Consider the following 11,727-nt stretch of genomic DNA (forward strand, 5'->3'; position numbering starts at 1 on the left):
GGCCCGTGCGCGGCTGCGGGTGCCCCCGACCCCGCCGGGCAGCGGCTGGGGGGGCATGGAGGAGTCTGGATAGGCCCCCACGTCTCACAGCGAGAGTTCCCAAGCTTTGGAAACAGCCCGGTTTCTGCGGCTTTTCGATGCCCAAAGGCGCTTCGGGAGAAGGATCCCAAGCACATCCAGCTCAAAGACAGAACGAGCGGTTTTGTCCATTCGTCAGTGGAATCAAAAGGATCCAACTGGAAAGGAATCTTTGATTTTAACCTGTACTTCGTTGGCTTTATCCTGCAGAGAAGTGTGATCACAATCCCTGTCTGGATTTTTCCTGTGGACATCACACTTTAAAAAGGGATCTGTCCCCTGCCTGGACCTGTTGCTGCTCCCATAGGAAAACAGAAAACCAAAGGAACAAGCCACAGCCCTCATTCAGGCTCCATTCGTGGTTTAGGGTTGTCCAGCTGCTGTGCAGGAGATGTTTCCTCCCATTCTCCACTTCAGCTGCCCCAGCTGCAGCCACCTCATCATCACCCACCTCCCTTATAATGCAGCCTGAAGCAGAACAAAACCTGCTCCTTACAGAATCCCGCCTCTGTATGGAGGGCAGCAACAGGGGGATCCTGATGGTCCATAGACATTTGCAGTGGATTCCTTGGGAAGACACAGAGTCCATTTGGGCTGAAAAATGATCCTTCCTTTCCTTGCAGCTCTCCCTTTCCTCCTCCAGAAACATTTGTGCCCCTAACACAGCTTGTGCTTCACTTTGGTGTCCACTTTGGCTGGTTTCTCCACTGAACTCACAGAACACAACCACAGAGGCTTTTTCACCAGAAACCAGTTTCCAGATCCAATTATTTAGCAAATGTTTTGTACAGCCACAAAGACCCAAATTAGTCACTTCCAGCTCAATCCCACTGAAGCTCATGCAGCTCCTTAAAACCCCAGACTGAAATCCCAGCAGGGATTACTCACCAATCATCTTTCCAAGGGAATAAATTTCGCTTGATTGGTTTCTTTACAATGATTGTCCCATCCTGCATAAACAAGCAGGAGCATGAGGTTCTCCTGGGAACAGGAGTGGTTTTCCAGCCACAAACCTTCCCTGGGCTGTATCTCTGGAGAGCAGAAGGGGCTTCTGTCAACAGCAGCCATAAATGGGAAGAGGTATAAATGTAAGTTAATAAAAATAATTAATAACTCAATTGAAGTAGTACAGGAAGGGAGGCACCAGCCCCTGTGAACGTTGAGCAGCCCAAGTAAAAGCAGATGTGAGTTCCCAAAGCCTCTGTGACAGCAGAGAGGGAGGGTAGGACTTTCCCAAGGGTTTGTCCCTCACCACATCCTAAATTTGTAGCTGTTTACTATGAGTTAGAGCCACACACCAGGTTTATACACTGTTAAATATATAAATACATTTGTATAATGTATAAACATTTATACATTGTTACTGTGAAGCTCTGCTGCCAACATCAGTGACCCAGTTTGCAGGCACCAACCCTGAGCTTATCCCATTAAAGGAAGACCAAAGGAGACTCTGGGATGCTCCATAAAAATCCTGATGATGTCAATGAACATCAAAGGACAAAACATAACTGTGAATTAACTCCAGGCTCATTACAGTATTACCAGCCCCTAGGAAGCAACACAGCCTTACAAGGTGTGGAGTCTCACCAGATTTACCATGGAGCAGGTTTTGACTCCTCCTGAAACACCAGCTCAGCTCCCAGCTCTGCTGGTAAATCTGCAGCTTGCACCTGGCAGGGCAGAGCAGAGCCTGGAGTGTCTCAGTGAGAACAAATAAGGAACAGATTTCACAGCAGGTATCAAGACCAACTAAAAATTCATTATGATTGAGTTTGGAGCTGTATTGTGAAATCAGGCCCTCGGTGATCTCCACACACCCACAGCCTCAGAAATAACTACCAGACCCTGCTGGGAGGGATGAAGGGAGCTGAGGTGACCTGTCCAGGAGGAGGGCACAGCTCAGCCTGGCTGCCCTGCTAGTCCCTGCTCCTGTGATCCCAACACAGAGCCACAGAGGGCAGGAATCGGTTATTTTTGTGTTTTATGTAAGAGCAAACCAGACTGCCAGAATGTCTTTCCCACTGCCTCACCCCGGTCCTGCTGATGGTTGGAATATGTTCCCTTCACCAGGGGAATCAAACATTCCCTCTACAAGCCTGAGCATGCCAAAGTGTTACACTACAGAGACCTGGTTCAGAGCAGGATTTTAACACATTAGGTAACATCTAAAATACAGTGTTTTCTACCTTCTAGGCCCTGCTCTTGTTTTATGGAGAAGTCAGACCCTGTGAACCCTCCCTGGAACTGTGAGTGACTCAGGGACAGCCTTGTGTCACACCCACTCACATCTCAGGGTCAATACCCACAGGAGGAGAAATCTTTTATCTTGCTCTGCATTTTCTCCAAGGGGGTGAAGCTTGGCTGGGGTCTCTTTCCACACCAGTAATCTCTCCTAGCAAGTTTTACACTGAGAGTGGAGCAAATAAAACCCAGTAAGATTCACAAACCAGCCTTCTCTTCTGGACTCAAAAATATCCCTAATCCAAACCCAGACAGAAATGGAAATTAGACCTGTTAGGGAATAAATTAAGTAATTGGAATTCTATGCACAGGATCTTTCCAGGGGAAGCAGTTCTGTGACAAGGCAGAATGAGGAGCTGCAATCACAGGTTCTCAGCTAATACAAAACCCAGGTACTCCCATAACTCCAGAACACAAAGAAACACCACATGTTTCAGCTGCTGCTCAAGGAGAACATTTTGAAGGAATTTGGTGTGTTTATTTATACAAAGTGCAAGCTCAGAAAGGGCTGAGTTGGTGCTTCTGTGCAAGCTTGCTGCTAAAAACAGCCCGTCCCAGCAGGTCAGTGATTAGAGAAACAGCTTCTGGTGGGGGGTACTGAATCATGGTGTGGAGGGAATAAAGCAAACTCCAGCTTCATTTGCCAAGGCAGGCTGTCACCCTGGAGTGGAGCAGAATCACTTCTGATACTGATCAATGGCTTCATTAAAGCTTTGAAGCCTCTGTTTGGCTCCTTCCTCCCCCGCAGTGGTCCCAGCAAGGATCCCAAATCCTTCCCGTGGTTCCTGCCACCCCCCAGCTCCAAGGCACAGAGTCCCCATCCCATCTGCCCATGAGAACACTCAGCAGTGTTCATCACCATTAAAAATCTCAATATCCACCCTGTCCAGCATGGAACACAGTTCACATCCCAAGTGTGAATGGCACTGCTTTGTTTTATTTGAAGTGTCTTTACACAATGGAAAGTGCTGGAATGTTGTTCCACATTTTACACGTTTATACATCAACAACATCACACTCGATTCTCCTTATAAAACTGTTTCTGAAGGTTTTCCACTTACTCCTACTTACAGCAACTTCTACACTGGGGTAGAAATGAAATAATTTAAAAAATAGAAACACCACAGAGAATCCAGCCCAGACTTCTGGAATTTCAAAAATCCACAAGCCTGCTGGATAACACAGGTTTTTGTTGGGTTTTTAACCTTAATTTTAATTCCATGGAACAGTGAGACAGTGAAGCTGGACTTGGAGTGATTTCAATACCTGAAGAGAAACATAAATATCCCACCTGTGATGGACAAACCCCATTTCCCTACCTTTTTACTTTGTCCTATTCCTGCCTCTGGAGCAAGGACTTGCCTGCAGGATCCCACTTTGAAGCTGGTGGCAGGAGGGATCCTGAGCAGGCACAACAGAGTTGAAAACCTCCACATCCATGAGAATCCCTGCCCACTCCTTTTCCCCCTGCTGTCAGTCAAGTGAAAACACTTCTGGAAGTTCAAGAAGCACATCAGGTACAACTGAAACACACTGAAATGAACCTGAAAAATCTGAATTTCAGAATGATTTCTACACAGGAACATCAGTAGCCTGGTTTGTTCACAAATCATTTTATCTTTAAATAGAAAAAAAGAAGAATCTGTCTAGACTAAAAAAGTTTGGCTATAAAATAGCATAAAAGCACAGGAGCAGGTGTTGTTATACCAAGGCATATTTTCCTCCTACTAAAACACTTAACACAAGATCACAAAATCAAAGATCTGTATTCTAAAAGATGCATCCTGGTCTCAGAAGCAGCAGATGCTCTGTCAGACACACAGGAAGCCACACAGAAAAAGTCTTCATGAAAAACAGCAAACAAGGGCTGAAACTGCATAAAAACTGGCTAAGCCAGGCAACTGATTGTCTTTGAAAATACAAAACAGACTGGAGAAGTTAACAATTAACCCTTGGATGTTTTAGCTCCTGCCAGGACCTAACAGTCACTGGATTTATTCAGATGTGGAGGCCGTCCTAAGGACTGGAGAGGAACAAAAAGCCCCAGATTGTCAGAGAGGATCAGACACAAGACACTCATCAGCTGGATCCATATTTCACTCTACCACTGTAATTAACTCCTAATTAGGTGTCAGTGCACCACCAAACAGCAGAGCAGGAGTGTTGGTGATAGACTCAGGTTCTTCCTCTGGTGTTCTCCCTGTAGTCACCAACCCCCCTGAATTCAGCTCCTCTGTGTATTTGTGCCTCATGTCAAACTACAAACACACACCTGGTATTTCTGAGAAAAGCAAAGGTTAACACCTCAGCTGGCAAGGAATCTGAGCAAAGAGAGTGCGTTTCACTTGTGTTTAACACTAGATTAACTGGAAGCTGTTGGACAGATCAGCTTTTAACTGCTGTACAAGGAACTTGCTGGAACCCACTCGTGACAGGAGGAGATTATTTCAGCACTTGGAACATCACACTGTACAACAGAGAGCAAAGGGCGACATCGTAAAAACCAAAACACAGCCAGACTCCCTAATTGTCACTATTTCAAGTCAGGTGGATTTGCTACACTCGAGGGGGACTAGTCCCTAAAATTAAAGTGCTTTTCAGAGCATTGGCATCCAAAATCTTGAACATGAGCGACAACTACAAGTCAGATCTGTTGTGACCTATAGCAGCAGCACAGACAGCAACACAGCGCCGGGTGCCTGGTGTCGGTACCACGTGGAGCAGCTCAGCTCTAGCAGGGCATTGTTCCCCCCACCTCCAGGGCACACTCGAAGGCTTTGGAGTCACTCAGGATGGTGGGGGGCGGGTCTGGGCGCCGCGTCTGCAGGATCTTCTGTTTGGGGTTCTTGATCTCCTCCTCCTCCTCCGTCTCACTCTCACACACGTGCACAACCACGCTGGGGGTGGAGTCTGTCCCTGCGTGCAGCTCGTACTTCTCCCCTGAGAGCAGCCAGCAAGAGGCAGGTTAAAAACACCCCCCAGGAAAAGCATTTAGTTCAAAAACCCCTTCATAACTTCAACAACATAATCAAATAATCATTATTTCCCATCTTTAATGTGCTCAACGTCCACTCTTCACCAAGCCTCTGAAATGCCTTAAAACAGTCCCTGTAAGCACATTTTGAATACATTCAATCTTTTAATTGACATTTAGAGGAAGGGAGGGATGTAAAAAAACTCCCAGCAAGACATCAGAACACAAGCAGCAAACACATTTCTAAGTGACATCATTTGTGCTCTTTATTTCTGTGACATCTGTAAATTAAAAGCTACAAAAGCATTTGAGCACATCAAGCCTCCCCATTTCCTGCTTTTCACAGAAAGCAAACACTACATTTCCCAGGAAGACTTAGAAAGAAGCTGATTAAAACCAAAAAGTCCCTATTGGCTTCCAGACATCCTTAATAGCTGGAACTGCTCATCTGAGAGACTGAGATTGTTCTCTACTCCGGAGGCTCTGACAAAATTCAATAAATGGGTGTGATGAAGCCACTCCCTCACAGTCCAGTCCTGTGCTACACTTTCAATCAAATAATTAAGTGATGGATCATTTCCCACAAGAAAGAAACATCACATAAGAGAGACTCAGTTTCTTCTCACAAAAAAGGACGAGTAGATAAACTCCCTCAAAAACCACTTTTGAAGGGAAGTATCAAACAAAAGCAGGTAAATTCCCTACCTGGCCCCAGCTTGGAGACAGCACAGAGCAGGTCATAATTGATCAGAGGAGTTGCATCTTCACTCTGTTTCCATCCCACTGGGGGAGAGGCAGGGGGGGAAATGAGGAACTGTTTCACAGGTTGTGGAGGAAGGAGGTAGGACTTGTCCCCGATTTCACTGGACACCTGCACCTGCAGGCAAAGCCAGGAGACAGAAAGCACAAATATTAATTCCTTTTTTATTTGGTGTATTTCCCCACTAATGCACATCCATGTGCTGCACTTAATTCAGCCTAACTTTAAAATCAAAACTAGTTCAGCTCTTGTCCAACACCTCAGGGAGCTGCTGCAGCTCAGAATTTGTGCAGGGGCTGCTGTGGGAGACCTGTGCCACTGCAACAGGGACAAAACACCTCCTAGAAAGAGACTTTGGGACCCACTAATTTAGTTCCAGGCCCTCTGTGTGTCTGGGGGAAGGTGATTTGGTCACTGTACAGAGTCTGTCCCAACCAATCTCAGCTCAAGATGAACAAAAAAAACCATGCCCTAAAATTTTGACACAGCTCAGTGTAGAAGAGTGAGGTGATTTCAGATATTTACCCCAAATGAAGCTCATGGGCAAAGGAGGAATAAAGAAACAGAGACAGAGGTACAAGATCTCTGTGTCCCACTGTACCTGTGCAAAGTAAAGCTTCAGCTTCTTCCCACTGAACTCGGTCTCGTGCAGCTCTATCCGAGCTCGTGCTGCTGCCTCGGGGTTGCTGAAGTTTATCCTCACCCTCCTGAAGCTTTTGAACAGCTGGAACGTCACCTGCTCATCGTAGACTCTGAAAAGTGCTTCAAACCTTTCCTGGAGAGAAGCACAAACATTCTCCAGATGCAAAATGAACATTCTCACTCTGTGAAAAAACATTTTCCTTTATTTTCCTCTCCCAAATCTCATCTGTTTCCTGAATCACCTCAACCTGCACATCTCCCTGCCTGTAAATCCACACTCAGGGCAGCGCAGCTTTGTCTCTCCGGTTACTCTGAATTCCAAGAGCAAACCGAGGTGAAGGAGCCCAGAAACTCTGAATACACAAAGTGCCACCTAGTGAGAGCTGCTCAGAGGTGCAGGTCTCCAGAAATACTGGTACTTGCACATGATTTTCTTCAAGGGTCTACAAAAATACTCTGCAAATCAGGTAATTTTTGCATTAGATAAACCAAAGTATTGATTATATAAGGAAAATGTCAAAATTATTAGCATGAGTAAGAGAATACAAGATTTTTGTCTCTTCCACAATAAACACGAAACCAAAAAAAACCTGAAAAAATATCCATGGGTTTATTGAACATGAAGTCTTATCCTCGAGTTCTTTGAAGATTGGTGATTGTGTTGGCATGAAAATCAATTTCATGGTTCTGAAACCAAATTAATAATTTTCAATTATGAAATTCAATTAATTTACCAGCTCTCTGATCCACCTCATTTACAGATTTTTTTTCCACATGTAAATGGTGCAGGAAATCTCCTGGTGTACATTTTCATCCACTGTAAAAAGTCAGATTTAAATCCCTGGATGAGAAGTCTGCAAGAAATCTCTTTGCAGTTTTATTTACTGAGTTCTGGTAATATTCTCTTATTCAGTGATCTACATAAGCCAATAGGCAGAAAAGGAATCCTCAATGAAAATCTCTTTCCAGGGACCACACTTAATTTGTCTGACTCCAACAGACTCGGATCTCTCCCAAAAATCCTGATAATGGTTATTAAAACAATGTCAGGTTCAGTTAAACAGCACTGAAGAAACTCTTCAGATGATGCCCATGTTTGCTTTAACACAAATAATGTTTTTTTGCACCATTTTCTCAAACCCACAAAACATCAGGGTCTTTATTAAATCACAGAACCTCTTCCTGCTGCACAATGGCCAAATTTTGTGCCTGACAAACACAAAAGGGAATATCTGAGAATGAAACAAGGTGTTCTTTTACCCTGCCTGCATTTCTCACCTTCTGCTCTTTGAACTAAGCTGGATAAAACACTTTCAGGTGCAATGTGAAAGGCCAAATTCTTTAATGAGTTCAAACCAAAAGGCTGCCACATCTCCCTGGACACAGCTGGGATGCAAGGACAATGAGGGAATTCTTTCATGCAATGGAACTCATTATTCCTGATGCTCTTGGAAGCAAATGGAATTAAGATTTGACTGAATAAAATGCTAACAGGCCAGATAAAATTTACTTTATGACAAGGTCTTCATAAGCCACTTTCAAGGTGTTCAACACAAATCCTGCAAATTTCATTGTTTTATCACTCTTTTAACAGGATCCTTGCCTTGAAATAAAATATTGACATTGGCAGATTTTTTTTTTAATTTTTACCAATTTCATAATAATTTTTTTAAAACTTCAGATTTCATTTAAATCTGCCTTTGGATGTTGTATCATGATGTTTGGCTAAAGAGAAAAAAAATAATAATCAGAAGAGCTTTTCACTGGAGCAGCATTATTCTTTATTAACAATTTCCAAGGCCAGAGAAGTGTGGTTTTATCTGCCTTGGGTAACTGCTCTGAGCTTCCCAGGAAAATACTCTGGGTTGGGTTTTTCCCTCAATTATGCATTAATACAGTGAAAATCTGGACAAAAGCGTTCAATAGAACACTGAGAACACCTCAGGCTCCTTCCCCCTTACCTTCTCCTCCTGTACCTCAAACACGGCCTCGTGAACACTGCAAGCGAAGAGTGAGGTAGGCAAGTCACTTAAATCCATCATCTCTTCCAAATCCTCTTCATTTTCACCAAAAATCATCTGTTCCTCCTCCTCCTGGTCGCTGCTGTACAGGTCTGACTGGCTGTCACTCCAGGACTTCATGGAATCCCTGAGCATCCTTCCCCCACAGCAGCTCCTGCTCAGGTGCCAGCTTCCAACAGGGCCCTGCCAGCCAAAAATCCCAAACCAAATGTCAGGATACCACATCTTCCTGCTCCCACTGTTAAAATTCACAAAGAACAACAGGAACCAACGTGAAATTTGTTCTGTCCCCCACGAATCAGCAGCACCACGTCCTCCTGCTGAGGATGGAGGGAGGACTCTGCTGTTCCATCAAAAGGAAGATAAAGTCATCCCATCAAGAAACTGCAATTTCTCCTCCCTTTATTCTGACAGGAATCCAAAATGACAGCACTGTTCTAGAAGCTCTTCTGCATGGCACACTTTACACTGAGCAACAATTTCTTGTTTAATCATTAAAACCATTTCCTGGCTAATCAGAACAGTCCTCTGGTATCTGAAAAAATAACTTTATTTCATCAATGAGAACACGTGGACAAAGTTAAATCATCTCTCCAAACCAATCAAAATCTGAAACCTCCCGATGTAAATAAATGTCCTTCTTCTACACCTTTCCCATAGGTAAGAGTACCTACAGACAGGAGTAGATACATCAAGGAAGACAAAAAAATGCAAAGAAGCAAGAGACTAAATAGAAATAGAAAAGATTTTACTGGAGTGGACCTTCCCCTTCAAAACTCCTGAGGTTATCACACTGCTGTGTGTTGAGAGAAAAACCAGTTACTGCTTCTGGGTTTGGAAAGAGTGATAATTTGTGACACAACATTAAAATAAGGCAAGTAAATATATGATGTGTCATTGGCAATGATCTCATTTGAATATTTGCCTAATGAGGGGGGATTAACTGGGTTAATGACAGTGACTGCCCAAACCCATGCACACACCTGGGGATCTCAACTCTGCTGCCCAGCACGGCAGGAAGGATGGAAATCTGGGAAAACAGGCAGCTGGTGGAAATCTCAGTTCTTGCTGATTCATACAAGGAGGGAAAAAAAAGGAACAAAAATGCACCAAAATGGTGAAAACAAAAGGCACCATCTGGCTCTGAGGAGATCTGGGCTCATCCAAACAGCAGCAGGACAGACACCCACGTCCAGCCAAGCTCTGGTGGACTGAGAGCAACATTCCAGCCTTGGCCTGGTCCTGATCCCACATTCCTGAGGGATCAAAGCACCCAACCACAAACACTGCTCCCAACACCTGCTCTTCCAACAGCCCAAAGAACAGGGAGACCTCCAACAAGGACAGAGCAACACTGGCAGAAGAAAAGGAGAGTTTGGAAAGTAAACTCAAATGGTTGAACGAATGGTGAATCAAACACAGAGTGAGGAACACACAGAGAAACTCGAAATTTGGTCAAGTGAGGCTGTCTGAGCCTCACTGGAAAACAAAGCTAGGGCAGCAGTGACATTAAACCAAATCCAGGTGTGACAGCTCAGCACAGAGTGCTCCTGCAGAGAGCACTGGGCTATAGGAACTACTGCAATTATATTGCATTTTAAAATTAAGATTTCATCATAGTTCTGTTCTTTTTAATCATATACCTACATGGTTAATTCTATTTTTTTTTCTCAGATAACTGATTTTTCATTACTTCAGCCAAATCAATTCAAAACACCTAAATACAGAGCAAGACAAAAATCTCCCTGACATCAGGATGAGACAGGTGAGACTCATGTATGAATATTAATTAAGAAGTAGTGTGAGAAACAGCCCTGTCAGAAGTGTTATTTGAACAGATTGGATAGAACTATTTACTGTGCAATTATTAGAAAGCATCAAAATCAGAAAAAGGACATGATAAACCTGACAGGTACAGGAATGTGATTATCAGTGCAACAGCCAAACTGCTCTGCTTCAGCAAAAAGGGAATTTCTTCACTTACCTTCTTGGAAAGGTGAGAGATTCCTATTTATAAATTGTCTGATATGAATGGAGATATGCAAATCTTAGTTATTTATTGCAATCAGCTTATTCTTATCATAGTAATAACAGCAATAAAATGATAAGCAATTTCATTGCAATACTTATTAGCAAACTATTGGATCACTTGCTCCATCACAGATTTCATATTAAACAGCACAATTTAAAGGAGCCCAAGAACTAAAGGCACTGGGATCAGACCTTTCACTAAGTCCTTTCTTCTGAGCATGAATACCTGCTTATCGTTTAAATACCAGCTAACAGGGAAATGCTTCTAAACAAACTCCCCGAGTTCACAGAAAGCTGAGAATCATCTGAAATGAAAGCAAAGCAGCTTCTGCCGTGGGGAGCTGTAGCTCTTCACAGCACAGGCAGCACCGGGGAGTTTTCCTTGGCATCCTGTGGGCCAGCAGCTCATTCACAGTCACATCCCATCGCTCAAGGAATGTAAGGACTGGAAACGGCGTGGCAATTTCCACAGGAACAGTTCGATCTGCTCTGATAGGGAACGCACAGGAAAGAATTTCTTCCCTGGGAGGATGGGGAGGCGCTGGCAGGGGGTGCCCAGAGCAGCTGTGGCTGTCCCTGGATCCCTGGCAGTGCCCAAGGCCAGGCTGGGAGCAGCTGGGACAGTGGAAGTGTCCCTGCCATGGATGAGCCTTGAGCCTTCCCACCCAAACCATTCCGCGGTTCCAAACCCTGGGCCGATCCCGCAGACCCCACGGAGCTGCCCTGGCGGGACAAACCCGGGGCGGGGCCGGATGCTCGGCTGCGAATATTCTTTAATTCAAAACCCCAAACCCTGGATCTCCACCCTGAAAGAGGATGAAAACAACTTCCCCGCCCGTACCCACGGCCCTGCCCCGCCGGCGGGGCCGCGTCTCAGCTCACCTGCGGACGGCTGTGCCTGAGGGGCGGCGGGAGCGCGCGGTGTCCGTGTGGGGCGGCGGGAGCGCGCAGTGTCCGTGTGGGGCGGCGGGAGCGCGCGG

General features: G+C 44.8%; 1 protein-coding gene across 1 annotated transcript; it reads right to left on the reverse strand.

The window, feature by feature from the left end:
• Window positions 1–3,234: 3,234 nt before the first annotated feature.
• On the reverse strand, window positions 3,235–11,721 carry RCAN3 (RCAN family member 3). Its single transcript, XM_015649307.2, has 5 exons — window positions 11,630–11,721; window positions 8,657–8,899; window positions 6,655–6,828; window positions 5,999–6,170; window positions 3,235–5,259 (listed from the first exon to the last, which is right to left on the reverse strand). Exons 2-5 carry the CDS (start codon window positions 8,849–8,851, stop codon window positions 5,051–5,053), a joined length of 750 nt encoding a protein of 249 aa, XP_015504793.1. The 5' UTR covers window positions 8,852–8,899; window positions 11,630–11,721; the 3' UTR covers window positions 3,235–5,050.
• Window positions 11,722–11,727: the final 6 nt, after the last annotated feature.

This window comes from Parus major, chromosome 23 (assembly GCF_001522545.3).
Source record: "Parus major isolate Abel chromosome 23, Parus_major1.1, whole genome shotgun sequence".
Lineage (NCBI taxonomy): Eukaryota > Metazoa > Chordata > Aves > Passeriformes > Paridae > Parus > Parus major.

Excerpts from the sequence above, each read along its gene's own strand:
- RCAN3 (XM_015649307.2), bottom strand. The coding sequence starts at position 8,851 with ATGCTCAGGGATTCCATGAAGTCCTGGAGTGACAGCCAGTCAGACCTG. Across the intron at positions 6,171-6,654 it reads TGAAGCTTTACTTTGCACAG|GTGCAGGTGTCCAGTGAAAT; the intron begins GTACAGTGGGAC and ends CTTTGCCTGCAG. Across the intron at positions 5,260-5,998 it reads TGTCTCCAAGCTGGGGCCAG|GGGAGAAGTACGAGCTGCAC; the intron begins GTAGGGAATTTA and ends GGCTGCTCTCAG.